General features: G+C 42.1%; 1 protein-coding gene across 8 annotated transcripts in view; it reads right to left on the bottom strand.

The window, feature by feature from the left end:
* Positions 1 to 11,501: 11,501 nt before the first annotated feature.
* FBXW11 (F-box and WD repeat domain containing 11) overlaps positions 11,502 to 23,751 on the bottom strand; it is a 124,398-nt gene continuing 112,148 nt past the window's right edge. For 7 of the 8 annotated variants that reach the window (XM_075009481.1, XM_075009488.1, XM_075009480.1 and 4 more), the window contains 4 exons: positions 23,144 to 23,254; positions 21,598 to 21,676; positions 20,009 to 20,197; positions 11,502 to 14,044 (listed from right to left, as the gene is read on the bottom strand). In XM_075009481.1, the coding sequence (XP_074865582.1) occupies positions 20,036 to 20,197; positions 21,598 to 21,676; positions 23,144 to 23,254 (352 nt within the window). In that variant the 3' untranslated portion in view covers positions 11,502 to 14,044; positions 20,009 to 20,035. The remainder of the gene's footprint in view (positions 14,045 to 20,008; positions 20,198 to 21,597; positions 21,677 to 23,143; positions 23,255 to 23,751) is intronic. The other variant, XM_075009482.1, reaches the window with a different exon arrangement.

Genomic DNA, 23,751 nt, shown 5'->3' with positions numbered 1-23,751 from the left:
CCTGCACACATAGGAGGACCTAGCATGAGCCCTGACAGATTTTTTTTTTAAATCTATTTGCCCCAGGTCCCTAAATGGCCCCCTTTGAGGACTGAACTCACAACCCTGGGTTTACAAGGCCAATGCTCAAACCATTGAGTTCGCTCTCCCCCCAACTCACATTTCCTGGGAAATGTTAGCTAGTGAGCAAAGAGAAGACAGTCACACATACAGAAAGATTATAAAGCCAGAAGGCTGCATTAGACTCAGATAATCTGACCTCCTGGGAAGCTTGAGCCATGGGCTTTTCCTGAATTAATTCCTGTTTGAACATGGGTGGAAGGAGGAGAGAATATATACCTACACTTTGAAGAACCATACTGTGAACTTCCATGACCTGACGGAGTCTCTTCAAGAGACCTGATCCTTTTTCCAACAGAACTTTATTCCACTGAACAGTACTGATTACATCAAATGCTGAGATTTCACCTTTTTGCTCTATTTATTCTAGCTAGAGAAATTAAGGCAGAAAAATTCCTCTGCTGCTTGCCACCATTCCTTTGGAAAGAAAGTGTATCACAAAAGACGTCACAAAAACATTTCTAAAAGCTAGTCTGCATCTCATGCAATGGCTTGTTCCCCTCTTCCCCCTCATCTTGTAAATACCAAGTCACTTGTTTGGAAAAGGGACTGAATTATTCTAAGTTTTTAAAGATGGGTAGCCCTCAAAAATATTGCCCTTTGTAGCATTCAGTGAAATGGAATGAATGAGGCATTCGCAAGACACCCCCACACATTAAATCAGCCAGGTCTTGCCATGAAGAGCAATGGAAAGCAGCCAGCCAGCCAGGCTGGAAAACCTACACAATCCCCATAGTTTAAGAGAGTCGCAAACAATGCAAGCCAGAGCTGAGCTAGCTCACACACAGGTTGTTGGGCTAGATCTAGGACTCACTGAGCAAAATTCCATGGCCAATGTTATGCAGTAGGTCCAAGCAGATGCTCACAAAAGGTCCCTCTTGGCCTTAATATTTATGAGCTTTAAAGCAGTGCACCATTGAGAGATGTTCGTGTCTGGCCCCACCAGATCCCACCTTGGTCCTTTGTCCTTCCTACCCAACTCTTTCAAAGTTTTGTTCGTCCTCAGATCACAAGAGCTGGGGAGAGGGTGTTTACGTTCTTTCCATCCTAATGGGCCGTTCCAGCTCCTGTCTCGACAGAAGAATTACTGAAGGAATTCACTTTTCTTATGAGAACTGTGGTCCCACAAATTAAAATAAATACCCCAAGCTTTCTAAAAAAACCAAAAATCTAAGACTGGGGAAAAAACAGACAAGAGATACAGACGTCTCACTTTATTTGTGCTAAACTTTGCCAAGAAAAAGATGAAACTGCAATTCTTCTGAAAGTTCAGACAAGAAAAGCTGTTTCTACTTGAAACTTCCATCTGAAGCCTGTCTGAAGATAAAAGGCCACCCAGTCAGTGGGCAGATTTACCATGCTGGCCACTGCAAGGGATCAGAGGATAGTTTATGGGATTTGGCAGGCAAGCCACCTTGTTTGCAGTGCAGTATGAAAAGGAAGTTATTAATAGATTGATACATTTCACATGAACATGCTGGAGCTGAGTAACTTCACCACCTACCAGAAGAGTCTATAAAACAAGTAGTGGGAAAATGTTTTACAGCTTGTTCTCCAAGTCTGGAAGGGAAAACCTTGTATCGGGAACACTCATTCTCTTGCTCCTGTTGGCAGGGTCAGCTAACTCTTGCAGTTATTGTTGTGCATGGGATCCCTGAGACGAGCACCAGGAATAAGCTTTCAAGCTTACATATTGCTTTCATAGCTCCTTCAAAATTACTGCCCACTGCTCTTCCAGAGGACATGTATCTGAATTCCTGGCACCAGGACCACGTGCTCTCCCTTGACGAAACTCTTTAAAAGGTGGACTGAAAAGTTGATGGTGCATAGAACATTGCTTTGGGATGAGTTGAACCAGGGACCCATCCCCAGGTCTGAAAAAGCATCAAAGTCTCATACCTGAACTAAACAAACAATCAGACTCCTCACTTTCACAGCTGTAGAAGATTTGAAAATCTCCAAGTACTCTTCCCAGTCAAGGGAGACAAAGCCACAGCTGGTTCTTCCTACGGGTTGCTCATAGGATTCTTGATTGTTTGTATTGTTTTAAGGGATTTGATGGTTTTGGAGGAAAAGTTTAGAAGAATTTGCAGGAGTATGAGGGGCAGGACGCAGAACTAGAGAGGTTTTCAGGAGTCAGGGGCAGCATGGAGGCACTTGTAGGAGAATAGAACAAAGGGTCATAAAGGTGGAATAGCCAGATGTATGGTCCAAAGAGGAAGCTGGAACAGACAGATGCTAAAACCACAGGCATAGCTACACAGAACTTTGGCTGACATTGGTAACTGCTCCTCACTTTGCCCTCTGATCACTTACCAAGGTCAGTATTGCCATGTCTCCAATTCCTTGAAATCTCTCATAAATCCCTAGGTCTAAATGGGTCACGACAGTGCTATGAATCCCTTATGTTTTGCCTATCCGCTGAGGAGAATGGCTCACTCAGCATGCACCAGGGATGGTGGTAGAAGTGCTTGCAAGTATTGTCAGAAAGGATCCTGGTTAGGAAGAAGAGAGTTTTGACTTCTTTTGCTCCTCAGTTAGAACTTAGTTGAACAGAGGTTCTCTTCTGCAGAATAGAGCACTGTGAACATTTTTGATTCCATTTCATTTTGGCTTAGTTCAACATTAGTTTGGGTTCCCCTGAGCTGCCACACAGCCCCATGGAACATGTTGTTTTCTTCTGTGAGCAAGGCTCCCCAGCCGGACTACAACTCCCACAATGCACCTTACTCACATGACTTCCACAGGCCACAGCAGTTCAGCCAAAAGGAAGAATAAAGTGCATCATGGGAGATACAGTCCAACTAGGGACCCCACTCAGACTAGACTAGGGCCTGAGACAGCAAAGGAATCACGGAGGAGATGGCTGCCTCTCACTTTCTTCCAAGCACCTCAATCTCTTCAATAAATCAACAAGCCAAACAGCCTTTCTGCATTTTCAGGGCTGCTGTTCCATTTAGTCTTGGAAAAATCAGTGGTGTGTCTGAACACACGTCATTGCCATGGGCATGAGGGTCACGAGAATTAGAGACCATCCCGCCCGAGGATATGGCAATGCTCTGACACCACACGAGCATCATGGTGTCTCCATTAATCTCCTCATTGCAAGACCATTGGCAAAGGATGAGATGTTTCTCCAGCTTCAGTGAACACCACAGCAGAGCCTACCTCACCTCAGCTCTGGGAGTTTTACAAAATTACAGATTAATTCTAATGTGCGGCTGTGAAGCGCCTCATTCAGAAAGATCCCTAAAATTAGCTTCGTCTCCTGCACCAGAAGTTCCTCTTGAGGTACTGAACTAAGCCTGTTTCCCTTCCCCATGTAGTGATGAGATGCATGTCACTGTGAGCACACTCTGGGTTAAACATAACCCTTAGTGGTTTCTCATAAAACTTTTCTTTTGCTCAAAGTGACACAGATGCTATATTGCAATCTTCTCCATCAAGCACTGGTGCTGGAACTAGAGGTTTACGGGAGGACCAAAGCATGTTGAAGCACCTGTCACCTGCATCAAAGGCCTTTGCCATCAGACTGCAGCGATTCCACGCAGCTGTGGTGCTCATTGTGTCTGGATAAACCAATAGGCATAACACGCCACCCCCTCCTGCTCTGGATCACAAGACAGCACCCTTCGTGCGACCATCAGACTTAGCCATGGTGATCTGCCCATTCATGATCGCCAGGCTCAGCCACTAACATCCTGGGCCTAGGAATTAAATTTGTGGAAAAAAATCTCCAGTTGGTTCAGTACCCAGCAGTTGGCTTGTTCAGTAGCACAGGATGCCAAGCCCACATTCACGCTGTGTTCTGCTCTCTTCGCTGACTTCCTGTGGAACACTGGGTCAGAGGCCAGGTTTCAGCCCTCAGCTGCCAAGCTCTCTACAGGTTCTGCCCAAGTCACTCAAGGAACTGCCTCCCTCCATGTGATCACAGCCTCCCACGGCTGTCACAACCTGCCAGCAAGGAGAGAGGTAGGTTTGTGTGGGCAAAGAGACTATATGACCAAGTGAACTCAAGAGCAAAGACTGATAAAAACCAGACACCTACAATCCCTGCTTAGATATTTGCTTATTACTAACACATTCCAAAACTTTGACACCATGAACAAGAGTTAAGGGAGTTCACATTTGCGAGTTACTAACGGAAATTTGCTCTTAGACTGACCCCATGGATTTTCCTCTCATCACAGCATTTCCAGAGCTAGAAGTTGATGGACTGAGCCTGTTTGCAAGAGGGGTTGGTTTCACAGATAGGGAAAATCCCACAGATCCTCTCAGTTACTCCTGGGTGAATTCTACAATTGTTGCATTTGGAGCCCTGGTAAAATTTCAGAATGCCCCCAGGACTGTTTTAGCGCAGGAAGATTCTGTAATATTTCCAGAAAGCTTGTTTGCACCCTTTGCTATGCAATTTAGGAAGGGGAAAGAAACAGTCTGTTCTAGCTGCTTCCTTACTGTAGTTCATGAATTGACTGAAATGTGCTTTTTACTTTCAGCAGCAATCACTTCAAGAAAGGTGGCAACTGCTTCTGAGGCCGGTTTGCTGTATCCTACCCACTTCAATTAGGGAACAGTGGTATTTTTCTAAGGCTGTATTTGCCTGGGATATGTAGGCTTAGTATGAATTTGGTAAAAGCCAGATAAAGAATTTTTCTGTTCAAGTGCATCTGAGCTGAACAAAGGAAGGGAAAAAAAACTTGATAAAATTATGGCCAAATCTTGCAACAGTTAACTCCAGATTAACTCCCACCAATGCCGTGTGATGTTCGCTTGAGCTACTGGGAAGTGCAGTTTTGTTAAATAGAAACTGGCTATCCAGGAAAAGAGACAAGTGAGCAAAGCGTTAACATATTTAAATGGCATGGTTAGCTGTACATTCCTCTTCTCAAATAGTACATCTGGCTAGCAAGGCCTGTTGGGGGAAGGTCAGAGGAGCTAAGAAGCAGGTAAGCACATTCAGTACCATCCAGCTCACACATACCTAGAATGATCACAACTCTGACGCACTACAATCCAAAGAAGCTTTGTAACCGCATTAGGGGGGTGCAATCCAGATGAGCATGGTGTACTATCACCACCTGCCTTTAATCCGGGGTGCCTTAAACGTTCTGAGGCTGGAGCTCACAGCCTGGACACTGACAGCCTGCAGACACGCATGCCCTGCCTGTGTCTTAAGCAGTGCTGATTCAACAGCTCTGAGTCCACCTGCTTGCTTATTGCACCCCATTCAAACTGGTATATGCTGGCACTGGTTACTTCTAGCAAGAGGAACCCAGTGCTCTATCCGTGTCAAATTCCCTCCCGCCTCCCCCCTCTCCCCTGCCCTGCGGCCTGCCCTCCCATGGGACAGTTAGAATACATGTACACTTCGGGAAAGAGTCACGAGCTGGCGGTCGATCTTACAGGATTCAATTTAGCACACCTAAGTGCTCACCTGAACAGTCATGGCAACACCATTGATGCCAGTACTCCTGATGGTCATGACGGGCAAGGGAACTTGTGCCAATGTGGATGGAGGTAAAAATCAGCTTTAGATACATCACAGAATCAGAAGAGACCTGAGGAGATCATCAGGCCAAACCCCTACTTAAAGCAGGAACAATCCCAACTAAATCATCCCAGCCAAGGCTTTGTCAAGCCAGGACTTAACCCCTAGGGGTAGAGTTTCCACCATTTCTGTAGGTCAGGGATGTGCAAAGTAGGAGGTGGGCTCACTCGGGGAGTGTGTGTGAAATTTCATAAGTGGGGGACAGCATGATCAGCTCTGATCATGATCATCTCAGGACCACTGATCTCATGAAATATGTTGAAACACATTACTGCTTTTATGCATCTGTGCACATGTACATACAGATTAATAAACTTTTCACATTCTACATACTCGTTTTCTTACACATGCCAAAAGGTTGTTCCCCCCCCCCACACGAACATAACCGAAAGTTCCATTGGTTTGGATTACATTGGCAGGTTGGGGGACCCCACTAATTGCAGGGATGAACGGTGGGGCATGACATAAAGTTTGCTCCCTGTTGTTCTAGGTAACCTGTTCTAGTATTTCACCACCCTCCTCGTGAAACTGTTTCCTAATATCCAGCCTAAAACTCCCACACTGCAGCTCGAGACCATTGCTCCTTATTCTGTCATTTGTCACCACTGAAGACAGCCTCTCTCCATCCTCTTTGTAATTCCCCTTCCAGAGATTGAAGGCTGCTATGAAATCCTCCCTCACACTTTTCTGTACACTAAATAAGCCCAAATCTCTTAGTTTCAACTCATGTCATGTGCTCCAGGCTCCTAATAATTTCTGTTGCCCTCTGCTGGACTATCTCCAATGAGTCCACATCATTTTTGCAATGGGAGGGCTCAGAATTGGACACAATATTCCAGACGTGACCTCACCAGTGCTGAATAAAGGGGAATAATCACTTCCCTAGATCTACTGACAGTGGTCCTACTAATGCAGCCCAATATGGTGTTAACTTTCTAGTCTACAAGGGCACATCGTTGACTCATGCTTCTCATGCACTGTAATGCCCAGGTTTTTTCCTGCAGAACTGCTGCTTAGCCAGTCTGTATCCAATCTGTAGCAGTGTTTGGGATTCTCATGTTCCAAGTGCAAGATTCTGCACTTGTCCTTGTTAATCACCATCAGATTTCTTTCAACCCACTCTTCCAATTTGTCTGGGTCACTCTGGACCTTATCCCTACCCTCCAGTGTATGTACCTCTCCCTTTAGCTTAGTGTCATCCACAAACTTGCTGAGAGTGCAGTCTATCCCCTCATCCAGGTCATTAAAGATGTCGCACAAAACTGGCCCCATGACTGACCTTTGGGGTACGCCACTTGATCTGTCCAGGTGCCGATCACCAACCAGACATTGATCACAATCTGTAAAGCCTAACAATCTAACCAGCTTTCTATCTACCTTACAGTCCATTTATCTTCCATACTTCAACTTACTGTCAAGAATACTGTGATATCACAATAAAAGTTTTGCTAGAGTCCAGGTGTATCACATCCACCACCTTCCCCATATCCAGAGAGACAGTCACTTCATCATAGAATGCAATCAGGTTGGTCAGGCATGATTTGCCTTTGGTATATCTATGTTGACTATTCCTGATCATTTTCCTGTCTTCCAAGTGCTTCAAAATGAATTCCTTGAGGATCTATGATATTTTCGGTACCTGAAGTGAGTCTGACAGGTCTGTAGTTCCTCTGATTCTCCTTCTTTCCTTTTTAAAAGAATGGTACTAGATCTGCCTTTTTCCAATCATCCAGAACCTCTCCCAATCACTATGAGTTTTCAAAAATAATGGCCAGTGGTTCTGCAATCACATCAACCAACTTCCTCAGCAACCTCAGATACAATAGATTCAGCCTTTTGGATTTGGGTGTATACAGCTTTTCTAAATAGTTCTTAACTTGTTCTTTCCCCACTAAGACTGCCCACCTCCTCCACATGCTGTGCTGCTTGATGCAGCAGTCTGGGAGCTGACCTTGTTTGTGAAGACAGAGGTGAAAAAAGCATTGTGCACTTCAGCTTTATCCAATATCACCTGTTACTAGGTTCCCTTCCCCATTCAGTAACAGCCCCACACCTACCGTGGCCACTTTCTTATTGCTAACATGCCTATAGAAATCTTTGTTACCTTTCGCAGCTAGCAAGGAATGTAACTCCAATGATGCTTTGGCCTTCCTGATTACAACCCTCATCTTCAAGAAATCGTTATAGTTTTCCCTAGTCACCTGTCCCTGTTTCCATTTTTTCTAAGTTCCCTTTTTGTGTTTAAGCTCAAAGATTTCTCTAGTAAGCCAAGCTGGTCGCCTACCATATTTGCTTTTCTTACTGCACAATGGAATGGTGCATTCCTGTGCCTTCTGTGGGGCTTCTTTACAATACAGCCAGCTCTCCTTTCCCCCTCATGGTAGTAATTGAGGGGATCCTTCCCATCAGCTCTCTGAAGCCGTGTCTACACGTGCACGCTACTTCGAAGTAGCGGCACTAACTTCGAAATAGCGCCCGTCACGGCTACACGTTTTGGGCGCTATTTCGAAGTTGAAATCGACGTTAGATGGCGAGACGTCGAAGCCGCTAGCCCCATGAGGGGATGGGAATAGCGCCCTACTTCGAAGTTGAACGCCGAAGTAGGGCACGTGTAGATGATCCGCGTCCCGCAACATCGAAATAGCGGGGTCCGCCATGGTGGCCATCAGCTGAGGGGTTGAGAGACGCTCGCTCTCCAGCCCCTGCGGGGCTCTATGGTCAACGTATGCAGCAGCTCTTAGCCCAGGGCTTCTGGCTGCTGCTGCTGCAGCTGGGGATCCATGCTGCATGCACAGGGTCTGCAACCAGTTGTCAGCTCTGTGGATCTTGTGTTGTTTAGTGCAACTGTGTCTGGGAGGGGCCCTTTAAGGGAGCGGCTTGCTGTTGAGTCCGCCCTGTGACACTGTCTGCAGCTGTTCCTGGCACCCTTATTTCGATGTGTGCTACTTTGGCGTGTAGACGTTCCCTCGCAGCGCCTATTTCGATGTGGTGCTGCCCAACGTCGACATTGCCAGCCCTGGAGGATGTGTAGACGTTATTCATCGAAATAGCCTATTTCGATGTAGCTACATCGAAATAAGCTACTTCGATGTAGGCTTCACGTGTAGACATAGCTTGAGGGAGTCAAAGTCTGTTTTCTGAAGCGCAGAGTCCATATTCTTCTGTTCTTCCTTCCTTCCATCAGGATCATGAACTTGACCATCTCATGATCATTGCTGCTGAGGTTGCCACCCACATTTATTTCCCCCTACCAGTTCTCCTGCTATGCAACTCTTGTAGCTGGATTTGTGTATTTAAAAAAAAAAAGATTGATTTTACTTCCTAGTCTAGCTCTGGCCTAAGAGAAATGAGGTTTGTACATGTAAAGCAGTGATTCCCAACCTTTTCTGTGCTGCGGCACACCTTAATGACACTAATTATTTTGAGGCAGACCACCATATTGTCTCCAAATGATCTCACCCTCACATTTCCTCTAAAGAGTTTACCATGCTTGCCTTTCAGTCTGTACAATATAATAAACGATGCTGGCTTAACAACTTTGTTGTATAGTGACAATATTTTCAGTTGAATTCCACATTCACAGCGAGATGCCACATAAAAACATTGTTATGTGATGAATAATACAAGTCCCAATCAAGAAACATCAACTAACAATATTATCATCGATCAAGACTTACCCATTACCTTTTACTCTTTGAAGCACTGCTTTTGTACGGCTTTGGAATCAAATACAAAACTCCATGTCAAAGATCCAACCCTGGCACTACCTCACATGGAATGGAACTCCAAAACACTTCCCTGAATTCAATGATGAGCACAGTGCTACACGCCGATTCACAGGCTGTAACGAACGACCGCAAATTCTATAAAAAATAAACACGGAAATTGGTAGCGAGACATCTGAGCTTGTCTTGATGTGCAGAGTCATTTAATGCTGGGAGGAAATGCTGACTCTGCTGCTCTGAGCTTTTCATCCACCAACTTCAGATGCTCTTTGTTTATTCTTGATGTAAGTGAGGCTTGAAAAAAACATGCTGAAAAGCACAAAAGAATGCTCTCAGCACTTCTCTGGATCCTCAGCTCCTTTCCACATGAAAATAAGCATGCTCAGTTATCCTCAGATGTAATAGATCTCGGTCTTTGATTCCAAAGGGCTCAAGGACATGGATGATTATGCCATTGCATGGGAGAATTAGAATACACCAGGAGAGTTTTACTGGGAAATGGACAACATTCTGAGCACTACATTTATAACCTTAAAAAACCAAAACCGAATCAGTCACTGAGACACTCGATCTATCAAATTCTGCATTGCTAGAGTAAGGGAGATGCACCTAAAGTATCTCACACTGAAATAAATCTAGATTGGTAAAAGGATCCTCTTCCCGGCACCTTGCTGGGATGTGAAAAGATCCAGTTCTGCTATCTAGCTCAGTTACACTGGTGCAATCGCCAACCTCAGTTTGTGGTCACTTGAAAAAGAGATTTATGGGAATTAAACTGAAATGAATAATTGGAGCATGAGACTCACCAATGCCAAATCTTCTTTGTTTGTAATTATAATTGAAAGCCGACAGTTCAAGTTCATGAGCCCACCAGCCTAGATGCTGAAGGTATGATACTTTCACCTCCAAGTTTCAAAACCCTTTCCATGCAATTCAAAATTCGCTTCATCTACAAATCTTTACAAATAAGTCTATCCCCTGCCTGTTAATGCTGCCAGCCCCACTGTGCCTGTCTGCAGATCAACAGATAAATTAGTGCACAACACACTTGAGGCAGAAAGGAGAACGTTGGCCCAAGTGATCAGGACAATCCCGTTGTTCTTCAAGCATAAGATCTTTAATATGTACACACAATAGATGAAACCTCATTTTCAAGATTAAAATCAAACCATCATTCCATAATTCGTGCAGTAAACTGCACATTAACCTTGTTTTGCCCTATGGAACAATGGTGTTTCTTACACAGGACTGATCAGGACCACCAAAAAAGCCTTTTGGCAATGAACAGATGGATCTAAGATAATCTAGCTACAAAAACAGATCAACATTTGAATCATGTTTTTCAAGAGGTTACTAAGTAAGAGCTACACATAGTGGCCAGTAACACTGAAATCTGACAAAGGAACAAGTGGAAAAGGAGGGGAAAGAATTGAGTTCGTGGCAACTCTGAAGTGCTTGGCTTCTTAATACAGAAGGCTAGCTCAACTATGAAATGGGGTTCTACTCAGTCTCCTTTCCACCAATCTCCAGATTATAGCACCCAATCATCACCGTGGATCCAACGGCTCACACTCAGTCATCAGAACTCAGCTGACAATTCAGTCAATGCATGAGGCAGAGTAAAAACACAGTAAAGCAGATAGATTGACTCACTTTTTCGGATCACGAGCACACTAAGTGCTGCTTGTGAAACAGTTTGGACAAGGAACAAACATGTTGAGCTATGTAAGACTTTTGCTCTGTAGCTAGTAAACAACTAAAAGGAATGAAGGCGAACATTCTGGAAATACTTTAATACATTCCAGAATGTGTGGTTGTGCCACCACGTATGACAGACTGCTGCAAATTCTAAGCTATTTGGCCTTTAGTCTCATGCATCACACAACTCCCAAGCCAGCATGGAAGTATTTCATATCATCGTATTACTGGTTAGAAGCACTGCCCTGTTAGAAAAGTCTTCAACATATTACAATAAAATATAGGAACATTTTATTAAGAGCATTAGTTTGGAATTAACATTTGAAGGAACTGTGCATTAAGGTTGGATAAACTGATGGGTAATACTGACATAGGTTTAGATGACATTACATAATGATTTATTGGACAAATGAAGTTCAATTTTTTTTATTAAGCACATTCCACAGTACAAAGCTTTAGATCATGAACAATATCTGTACAATTTACCAGTTTCAATCAGCTGTTCATACACAGACTTTCCAAACATGTCATTGGCAAACATAATTACAAGTTAGATTTAGACTACCCCAGTGCTTTGAAACATTAATATAGCAGTAATGTACAATTGCTCACTTATGGTTAGCAAAACAAAGTCCAGAGTGCAGCCAGGAAGGAGTCCCAAGAGCCCAGTTCCTCGTGTGCCACTCACAAAGTCCACTGCTATGTTACACAAAGCACAATCAAAGGTGAGACTGCATGTTCAAATACCATTATCTCCCACGGAAAAACATGAATTTATTCTTACACATGCATAAAAAGGGACTCCATTCTTCATAAACAAAGAGTTTTTTTCTTCAGGACTGCAACTGATGTCTTTTTTTAAACAGTTTAATATTAAAGCTATTAGATGAAAAGGGTAGAGTAAGCCACTTTCACAAACTACTGTCAAGCTTACCAAAAGGTGATCTTACAGATGCTTATCAAAACATGTTATCTTCTGTACTTCATGAGGTTTGATCATCTCGAAGCAATACATATCTTTGTAGTAACAAGTGAAAGGGAATTTCCTAATTTAAACACTGATCCCAACCGTCTCTCTCTCTCTCTCTCAATGCAAAGGGCGGGATGAAGGACTAACCATACGTTGCACTTTTCTAACATTTCTGTAACATCTGATGTGCGCTTTATTCTAAATTTGCCTTACATGCAGGTGGATGAGATCTAACCATAGCTGTTGCACTGTACGTTTAGTATTAATTCATTGGTCATCAAAAGCACTACTGACATTCTTTAACGCCCCTTGACCAAAAAAGGGAAAATCTGAAACCAAAAAGTGCTGCCAACAGAAGACGAAATACACAACAAATGATGACAGAGAACTGTCTGCTGCCTACATTTCTGTGACAACATATTTCTCCTCCCAGGACAATAGCTACTATTTTTACACACTTGTGGGTTTAGTGCATTTTCAAATTAAGCATTAAAGAAAACTACTGAAAACTGTAGTCGTACATGGCATCTTCAGAGGACAATACTATATAGATGGCATTTATCGGCTTTTACCAAGAAAAAAAGATTAAATAAACATGAGACTGTATAAATTAGAGACAGGAGAACCGTGACAACATAAGGAACTACTACTAAGACATTTTGCAATATGGACATGCTAATGAAGAGAAACATTGATGCCGCATCATAACAAGGTCATAGTGTAACAGCTATGGATAAGTGATCTTAATTTCAATTTTAAGTCTGGGCATCATAGTTCTGCCTTGAAGGGGCCTCTACCCACCTCTATAGTCATTAATTACATATTTTAAATAAATTTGACTTTTGCTAATGGCATTTTTTCCATTGAGCAGCCAAACTAATGCTGTGGAAGGACATCTATAGGCCTATGTGGCAACCTACCTGTTTAAAAAAAAGTTTTGTAAATACTGCAGCACAAAATATAAGATACAGAACATAAATTAATTTTTTTTAATTTTTAAAAAGTTTAGAAATTACATTTTAAAATATGTCGCTCCCATTAAAAAATCCTAATGAATACTGAAAACCTCCTTTTGCAGCGAAATAGTTCTAGGTAATTCTTAATCCCGTCAGTGCCAGTAGTTAGAATGTCCTGCTGCCAAGTGCTAACACATTTTGTATTAGTGTGTAGTGTCAGGAAACCCTGACTTCTAGCACCTGGAGGTTAAGCTTATGTACATTATATCTACATGCTTATACAGTATTTGAAATTGTGAGGCAAGCACACATGTAAAGATTTTACTATACCAAACATTAGGACGGTTGTATTATTACAGGGCACAGTTGACAGAAAAAAAGACTGTGCTATACAACTAGTTTAGATATCTAGCCTGATTTACAGGTAATCTTTAAATTAAAAGAAATTATTGGTGCAGAAACAAGTAAACTGTAATCCAAAAATATTACTGATCCATTCAGAAATATTTCTAATAGTCCAGCGTACACCCTAGCAAACAAAACAGGCTCTGAGTTTGTCATGAAGTCTAAAGGAGCATAGTGACTCTGAAAGCAAAGCTCTGTACATTCTGGGTATGTGTTTGGCACCCAAATTTCACTGGAGAATAATTTTTCTTTATAAGTCAGACAAAAGTGCAAAGCAATATAAATTAGGCCAAGTCCTTTCTTGACTTCTGATTTATCTCTGGAAAACAAGCCATCCTAGTTCAGTTTATATGGACAATTTACACATGAAGCTTTGGATTTTTCACTGCGGTGACAGATCGGCTTCTGATTTTCATGTAGTTGAAGTCAGTGAATTTGTAGTAAGTTCCTTAGAGGAGACCACTGGGGACTGAAGGGGAGCAGGAAAGTTTAAGAGAGATACAGAATTGTGCTGCTTTGCATCTACACAGCGTCTATAACCAATTCTGACTTTAGCTGTGAATCAAAATCTTCAGGCATATATGTAGTAGCCAAATATCCAGTAGTTCAAGAATATGGAATCCTGAAACAGATAGAGACAAGCTGAAACAATAGAAACTACAATCAGGCCCAGTACAATCTATTATTTGTTGACATATGGCAGGAGTTAGTTGGTATACATCACAGAACAATACTCCTATTGCACTCTGAGTTCACATTAAAGCATTAGCTTGCTAAAATAAGGCATCTAAACACGCCAATCAGCATAGCACAGACTCCTTAGAACAAAAATGTTAAAGGGACCTTTCGAATAACATCATCAGTTTAGGGTACATCTACACTGCAGCTGGACACCCACAGTTGACCCATTGAGTTGGGGCCCAGATGCCAAAACCACAATTGAAGAATCCCTTAGCCTGAGACCTGTGAATCAGAGCCAGCTGGCAAGAGCCAACTACAGGTGTCTCACTGCAGGGCAGACATACCTGGGAGACAATAGCACCTCTATAGGCCATTATTTTAATTCTACTGGTTGTGGAACCTGAATCATACATTAAATCGGATTAGTCTGCATTGTGAGATTTACAAACTTTTGAAAATTCAGCCCTATAAATGCAGCAACTTTGAAATAAACTGACCTTTTCCTACATGTGAAACAAAACAAAATCATTTGCTAAGTCTCTGACAAACGACTGGTGGTGAAGTGGGGGAGGGGGTGGGCTGAGGGTGGGGGGGAATAATTGGTACAATGGGCCTTGTTCAAGGTCAGAATTTCAGCCTACACTTAACACCTCAGGAAACAACCCTCTCCTTTGCCACACCAAAGAACACTACAGAGAAGTGAGCTAAATGTTATCCCCTCCAGAAGCAACATGCGTAGGTTATATCAGGCTGGACTGTATTTTATCATCACAGGTCTAAATAGTTGGACTGGGAAAATTGGCTTGTGAAACCATTCACTTTTTAAAATCAATCTAGTCAAGTAAACTATCCTTTAATTTAAGTAGAACTATTAAATTCAGTTACTTGTTACATTAACACATGAAAATGAGACTTAATGATCTTGAGAAATGATCCCACAAATCAGATAATTAGAATATTTCCACAAGAGCTACTTTTTCCACACAGTGATATGATTACACTATTTCATTAAATAGCTTTTTCCAAATTGAAAATTCTTACTATAATTAAGCTTAAAATAATTAAATCTAAGGTCAAATTTCACTTTCCACTCCCAGAACACATGCTGCAGATTTTGATGAACTGTTCTATTCATGAGATTTTCACAGCTGAAAGGTTAAAACATCTTTTCCCCCCTCCAGTGCTTAAATTTAAGAATATTAGACTATCATATGGTAACAATTTTTATCATGTTACAATAAACAAAAGGAATTCAACAGAAGGCAATAAAACTTTCTTATAACCCCCTGCCAGGGTTGTCAAAAATGATCCACTTTGAAGAGGCATGTACACTCAGAACCTTGTAAAAACGGGTACAAAGCTTGTTTTTGAGAATGCAAAGACGTACAATGTGCCGGAGCACATATACTTGTTCCATGAAGTATCACAATAAAAAACTGAATATTAAGTGTTATTTTATATAGATTTGTGGGTTTTTGGATTCTGATTATGAAAAAAATTCAGGAACGTGACACTATGTTGTCCCTTCTAGACAAGAAACAATTACATAAGGGACTGTCATTACCAAGACCATTCAATTACAGGGATACGCAGCTTTGCATATTTTACTTCTCTGTGTAACAGGATAAGTCAGGCACAAACTGCTCCAAACTGTGCCAAACGTATAGAATCTGCAGGGACGTTGCTAACAATGCCAAAAACTTCTAATTTTGCACCAGCAAATCTTTATAACCAAAAAGAATTTGAGAGTGAGGGAGGAAAATGAAAGACTGAAAACAAGTCATGCCACTGGTGGGCTGTTGACCAAATGGAGTAAGATGCAATGGAGTGGATTGGAGGAAACTTTTCTGAACTCTTAAGATGCTCATGTAGTTATGCTTCTGACTGGCATGAAAAACATGGTAGTGCTTCTTCCATGACTGGCAAGTAATATAATATAACTATCCCAATCATATTCCTGCACAACCTTTAAGTCATTACAAACTATCTGCTTTGTTGGCAGAAGAAAGTTGTAATTGGCACATGTCAACTGGTGGATTCTTATTTGTCACCCAGAAAGTATGGTTTTCCACCAGGTGGCTTGTTCGAAAGGTTTCAGTCGGTAACAAAAAGGGAAATTGTTCAGGCAGAGTGTAAACCACATTATTACTGTTTGCTGTCTCCAAAATACCAACTCATGAAACCTGGGATATGAGAGCTGTGACAGCTGTCCTGTCTGTGACAGAATTCAATTCCTGTAACCCTGATCCAATACCCATGACAGCCAATGGGAATCTTTATCCATTTCATTAGGAGCAGTATCACATCCTTAGATACACCACCACAATTAACTATGGGTAGGACAATCTCATCCTGAAGACAATACAGTAATACTGCAGCAATTCAAACAAAATGTAAAATTTTAAACCGTGTAAGAAGCTGACAAGCCACTGGTAGGCAGTGCTGAAGGAACTATCTAATAGGGCTCTGAAAAGTCCATTCTCCTTGCCATGGAGGCATGTAGGAAACTACAATAAATTAGTAACTTCCCTGAAAACACCACCCTGTCCGCCACGGATGTAGAGGTTCTTTACACCAATATCCTGCATGAAGATGGACTTCAAGCTGTTAGGAACAATATCCCTGATGAAGCCAAGGCTCAACTGGTGGCGGAGCTTTATGCCTGTCCTCACCCACAACTATTTCAGATTTGAGGATAATTTATACCTTCAAATCAGTGGCACCATTATGGGCACCTGCATGGCTCCATGGTGTGCCAGCATTTTAATGGCTGACTTGGAACGATGCTTCCCCAGCTGTCGTCCCCTAGTATTCCTCCTCTACTTGCACTACATCAATGACATCATCATCATCTGGACCCATAGGAACGAGGCTCTTCAACAGGTCCATTGCGATTTCAACAGTTTCCACCTCACCATCAACCTCAGCCTGGACCAGTCCACACAAGAGATCCACTTCCGAGACACTACAGCACAAGTAAGTGAGGGTCACAAAAACACCACTCTATACCGGAAATCCGTGGACCACAATGGTTACGTACATGCTTCCAACTTCCAGCCAGGCGCACCATACGACACACTGTCTATGGCCAAGCACTAAAGGTATGACCGCATTTGCTCCAATCCCTCACAAAGAGGCAAACACCTACAAGATCTTTATCAAGCTTCCCTAAAACTACAATACCTACCTGAGGAAGTGAAGAAACAGATTGACAGAGCCAGACATGCACCCAGAAGCCAAAAGCTACAAGACAGGCCCAAGAAGGGAAAATAACAGAACACCTACAGTCCCCAACTAAAACCTCTCCAGTGCATCATCAGTGATCTACAATCCATCCTGGACAATGAACCCTCACTCTCACAGACCTTGGGAGGCAGGCCCGTCCTTGCCTACAGACAGCCTGCCAACCTGAAACAAATTCTCATCAGCAACTACAGACCACACAACAGTAACTCAACCTGGAACCAATCCCTGAAACAAACCTTGGTGCCAACTCTGCCCACATACCTACAGCAGCAACACCATCACAGGACCTAACCCCATCAACAACCCCATCAGGGGCTCATTACCTGCACATCTACTAATGTAATATATGCCATCATGTGCCAGCAATGCCCCTCTGCAATATACATTGGCCAAACTGCACAGTCTCTACATCAAAGAATAAATGAACACAAATTAGATATCAGGAATGGTAACATACAAGAAGCTGTAAGAAAACATTTCAGTTTCCCTCAACATTCGGTAACAGATTTAAAAGCAGGTAACCTGCAACAAAAAACTTCAAAAACAGACACCAGAAACTGTAGAGCTACAATTCATTTACAAATTTGACACCACCAATAAAGGACTGAACAGAGACTGGGAGTGGCTGGCCAACTACAAAAGCAGTTTCTCCTCTCTTGTCGTTCAAACTTCCACTTCAGGTGCTGGAAGTGGGCCACGTCCTTCCTGAGTTAATTGACCTCGTCAGCTCTGCTGGGTCTTGGGTGTAGAGGAAAACCAGCCAGGTGTGGCCCTCTTTCTGGCCTTCTTGATGCAAGGGGTTGAGGCAGCTCCACACAAAAGTGGTACCCCCCCAAAGAAGGCGAAGTCAGTCACTAGGTTAAAGTGGATGGAAGAAATCAACTTGTCCTCTTTGGATTGGTCATATGATCTGTTATTAGTTTAGTAGGCTGCCAACCGTTTTTCAGAGGCATGCAAATGAGATGTGTTTACATCTCAACAAAAGCAAAATGGAATTTCCTGAGATAAAGAAAAAGACATTTCACTAACAGAAGACTAACCCACTCAAAACACCAAAGATTTTCTGCAAACAATGAAATAATTCACGGAACTCATTGCTACAAATTATCACAACCATGATCAGAACAAGACTTAAAACAGGAAATGCAATGTTGTTGCAGTCAGGATTGTCCCAGGGTATTACAGGGACAAGGCAGGTCTTTTTTTTTTTTTTTAACTGGACCAACTCTGACTGCCTCAACCTCATCCCATCTTTTTCAATTATATAAATTAGACAATCCATTTACATTTGATAGGAAAACACTTTTCTGGCAAGAGGCAATCTCATGCTTTCAAGCAGAAGCCACACTATTACTAATTGCCCCCGGTTCCAAAATATACTTGCCCTTTGGGCAAACTTATTGCATAATTGTACTCTTTGGGGTGCCTGACCTTCCCCTACAGCATCTGGTATTGGTCACTGCCAGAGACAGGATACTAGACTGTATGAGACTCAGATCTGTTCTTGTACAGCAAATTTTGTTTCCAAGTCTGAATATTCACTGCTATTTATAATATGAAGTCTAACTGTTGGCAACAACCTGAATGACATTAGAAAAAGACTCCACTGGTCTAGCAAATGGATCTATGGAAGGGGTTTTACCCAGTATATTTAGACAACTAAATATATGACTGTTGCACTGAAAAAGAAAAACTTTGTGAGCCTCTTCAAACTCATTTTTCCTATCCTGATGCATTTTTTCCTTTTGAAAACATATATTTATAACTTGTGATGATCACAGAGAAATGTTACACGCAAGAATACTTTTTTCAATGTCACTGTAATTTACAAGCACGCTTCCATTATACATCTTTCCACATGAAGAATTTCATTTCAAAGTGCCAGATCATTAAGGCTCGCTACACCCAAAGGAAATAAAAGTATGAAGAAAATCTTGGCTTACAGGTCACTTTAGTTTCTCCAACAAAGGGCAGATCTCTGCAGTAGATGTGCTCTGCTGAAAGGAAAATCTCTACTTTCCATACTACTACTGTGTGACAAGCCCAAATAGAGCCATCAGAAGAACCCAGGACAGAATCTGAGGCTGGGATATTGGAAAGTGCTTCATGTTGGGCTTATGCTGCTCCCCTTTGAAATAAATGGCTAAACTCTCAAGACCATCAACACAGTATGAGCACTTTTTAAAGTCCCAACTCTCAGGACTAGTTACTGGATCACAGGTTCCTCACACACTACATGATAAACTTTAGGCTCTGCAAGAACCTTCTCATTCTAACCAGAAAAATGCCTAGGTAGTAAGCAAGGCATACTTGCTAAAATTCACAACAAAAATTCTGATGGAAAATAGTAAAATACATGGCCAAAGCATTGGTTATTTTTAAATTGTACATTCTCTTATATTGTGTCATTTTAGAACCTTTGGTTTCAGAAATATCATTCACAATCTGAGTTTAATGACTACCGAATCTCTTTTTTAATGACCTAAGAGCGTTGCAAAAAATAGCGGTTAGTACTTCAACTATCTGCTTTGAGGCAGGAGGAACTGAAGATCAATTAGATTCTATGGCATTTTAAGCTTTAAGAATTAAACCCCAATGTCACACAAAGGCACCAGGAAAATGACACGGAATACACAAGTACAGAATATAACAGAGTTACCTTCTGAGGCTAGTAAAGTGCAGACTGTTATCTGGAGATGTATGTGTACGTTCTGGATGGAGAGCGTGTCTCATTCTGGGCACTGGGTAGCACGTTTAAGAAATCCCAAATCAGAATGGTGTCATCGTGGGAACTACTAATAATCTGAAACTCATCAAACTGGAGTCTAAACACACGTCCTGAATGCTCCTATAAACAGTAAAATTTTAGTCAGTAGGCCAGGAGATGTACCATCTTCACTAATTTCATACTCAAAACACTCACTTGGACACAAAATTGGAGATGAAAGTTTAGACTCACTGGTCAAGGATCTACACAGGTCTATGAAGAACTATTGCTATTTAAAGACTGCAGCAAAAAGAATGGCTTCAAATAAAGTGCATGTAAGGCCACAAATTCTACTGTAAAGCTGACAACCAGGGAGATAAAGGCTGAGAGAATTACAGGCCAGCTGGACAGATTGCCAATTGAGAGTAAGCAACTTAAACAAAAAAAAAAAGACTGTCTAGCACTGACAAGCTGCCGGTGTTTATCTGGTACACAAAACAAATTTATTATGTTAAATAGCAATACCAAAATGGGGCACCAAGACTCTGCACTACCACAGGAGAATGCAAAGGTCTGTCCTTGGCCCTGCTGACTCACCACAGTAAGTGATGCACTGTACCCTTTTAAAGCTGGTGAGAGGTTTGGCCAAAGGTACCATACTGACAACATGTGACTGAAGTCAGCATACACTGTAACTGAATTATATGCAAACACTAAGAGGTCAGTGGCCTCTCTGTGCACATTCAATACTCAACCTCTATGTCAAGGCTGCTGATCAAATAGTGAGCTACTGGTTTTGGGCTGCAGGCTCTTCTGAAGAAAGTGGACAAACCCAGATCATTTTGAATAAGTCATCAAACAGATACTATATAAGCAATGCCTTTGACAAGATTCAGTTTCATCTCTGGGTTCACATACTATCTGTATATTCAATAACCATGAGACCATGGTGTATCTAATGTCCCTAATATACTTTTAAAAACTAAGACTATTGTCATAAACCAAAGCCTTTATTACAAAAAAATATTATCTAAAGTCTGCTTGGAAATGGCTGGAGTTTCTATGACAATCCTCTCCACACAAGATCCCCTACCTTCTGCAGCTATTCTTTCCATTTCTACAATTAGGAGAAAGGGTTAAGGAAGGCAGATAGTATTGCAAATTGTTTCCATTTATTTTATGAGAGTGGTACAATATTTATATGACAGTAAAACACCATACCAGGAACCAGAATAATCTGGATGCAGGGTCACATTGATTACATTTTTAGACCCTTCAAGAACACTGAGCCAGAAGAGCTTAACAGCTCATTTTTTTCTTCTATGCTCAGAGTCAACAAGAATTCAGTGCACACAGCAGCTTGCCCAATCCTGTTAGCTTGTTCCCAACTCTGGGACCAGAGCAGGATTTGCAGAGCATACTGAATTTTCATCTACCCCCAGTACGCTTACTGTAGCTGCAATAAAATGTAACATTAAAAAGTTCTTTTGCCAAATGTAGTGTTACTGCATAAAATCCCAGATGTATCAATGCTTACATACCACCAATGTCCGCAAGCACAATGTGCTTGCTGGGGCACGAGGGTCAAGAGCAGCTTGCAAGTCCCAAACTTTAATTTTGCTATAAAATGAAATAAGAATGTAGGTTATTTTATTATAATAGAAATGTTGCTTTAATTATAAGTGTTACAAAAACATCTGAATCAACGAAGAGCAAAAGTTAGAATCTCCCCAATGCCACCCTATTAGCACTAAGCAAACATTAACATTGGATTAAAGAAATTCTATGACTAAGTTTGTTGGGAGCAGGGATTGTCTTATTTGAGCACAGCAGCTAGCAGAACAGGGCCTTGACTGCTGACTGTCTAACACAGGATGACATTCTCAGAATTATTCCCTTCCATGGTCAGGGAATATTTTGCATATGAACTTAAAACCAAGAAGACCTCAAAGATCCTGCATACTGCTGATGAAATGCAGGGAGAACAGACCCTGGGAATCAATTTAGGATTACAGATTAAATAACCCAATCAAGTTGAAAGGAGTGCCTGTCTTGTCTTCCGCAGAATTATGATTTTTTGGAACTATAATTCAGGCCAATACCAGAGGTGACACGCTAATAAGGAGTGCAAAGACAACAGGATAATTCACATCCCTGTACAGTTTTCTTGAATTCTCTCAATTGTTAGGTTATTTTTGTTTACAGGTGACTCCTGGGTAGCAGCTCCACACCACAAACTTAAGCACAGGAGACACTGCTGCCTTCTGCTGGACTGTGCAGCTTGATTTCAAAATTTTGTGAGCTCTACAATATATAGCTTCAGAATACAAACAGGTTCAGTGCTGGTGTCAGACCAGCTGGGAAGCAGCAGGTTTCTCTAGGAGTGATGTCTGTGTGGCAGAAACAAAGTGAAGTGTCTATTCATAACAGACACTACTTAACACAAACTATTTGTCCATTCTAACCAGCTTGAGCTGTACAGCCCAGCTGGTGCATCCCAGGCCCACGGCAGACAACGGTGCCCCAGCCAGGTTGGAGCACCCCACCCACAGGACTTCTGGCCTGGGCCTGCCATGGACAAGAGCAGCTCAGGCCACACTGGGAGTACCCTCCACCCACTGCAGGCCATGCGTGGCAGCGCTGGGCTGCTCCCGCCCACAGTGAGAGAGCGGATGCTCCAGCCCCCACCAATTAATCATAACTGGTAAGCCTTATCCATTTAGCATAAGGCTTACCAGTTAACCACTAACATCTCTAGTAATTCTCCAGGGAGCTACCACTACCTACCTACCTACCTCAAAGAACAGTGCTATAAACCCTAAGAACAAGTTACTGGAAGGCGCTGCGGAATAAAACAAAACAGTCAAAAAAAAAGCAACAGTCAGTATAAGTATTCTGCATTGCTGAAATCTATAGGAAGTGAGCAACACCCATGATAAGTGTAGATCAGTCTTAACCAGATCACTTGAACAGTGGAATGTAAACCAAAAGAGAATCCTCATTGTGTGTGCTAGCGATGAGAATTTCAAAAGTGTGCTTTACTGGGACATACACGAGTAACCTTCTCAGCGTGTTTGAAGCACATACCCATCATAGGCTCCACTAACAATTCTCTTGTTATCAAATCTGATGCAGCGAACCAGTTCTTCATGGCCTTCTAGTACTCTTAAACAGGCACCACATTCAATATCCCACAACCTTAGGAAAATATAAAAAATGAATCTTTGAGAAATTCACATGGGACACTAGCACACCAATCCACTTACTAATGCTGCAATTTCATTTTAACATAGTTGTATTGGTTCTCAAAAAAACTACAACCACACTGCACTGCAAAAAAAAGTGACTACAGAATACATCTGAGGCAGCTGTACACAGTCTCCAAAAGGGAACACATTGACACATTCCTGATCAGTCTACCCCACTGAATCAGACCAACCATTTTCTCTCTTAGGCCATGCCTACACTAGCCCCAAACTTCGAAATGGCCATGCAAATGGCCATTTCGAAGTTTACTAATGAAGCGCTAAAATGCACATTCAGCGCTTCATTAGCATGCGGGCGGCCACGGCACTTTGAAATAGACGCGCCTCGCCGCCGCACGGCTCGTCCCGATGGGGCTCCTTTTCAAAAGGACCCCGCCTACTTCGAAGTCCCCTTATTCCTGTGAGCTGATGGGAGTAAGGGGACTTCAA

This window comes from Carettochelys insculpta, chromosome 15 (assembly GCF_033958435.1).
Source record: "Carettochelys insculpta isolate YL-2023 chromosome 15, ASM3395843v1, whole genome shotgun sequence".
Lineage (NCBI taxonomy): Eukaryota > Metazoa > Chordata > Testudines > Carettochelyidae > Carettochelys > Carettochelys insculpta.
Note: the sequence above shows the minus strand (reverse complement) of the source record. Positions and strands in the feature narration are given on the sequence as shown.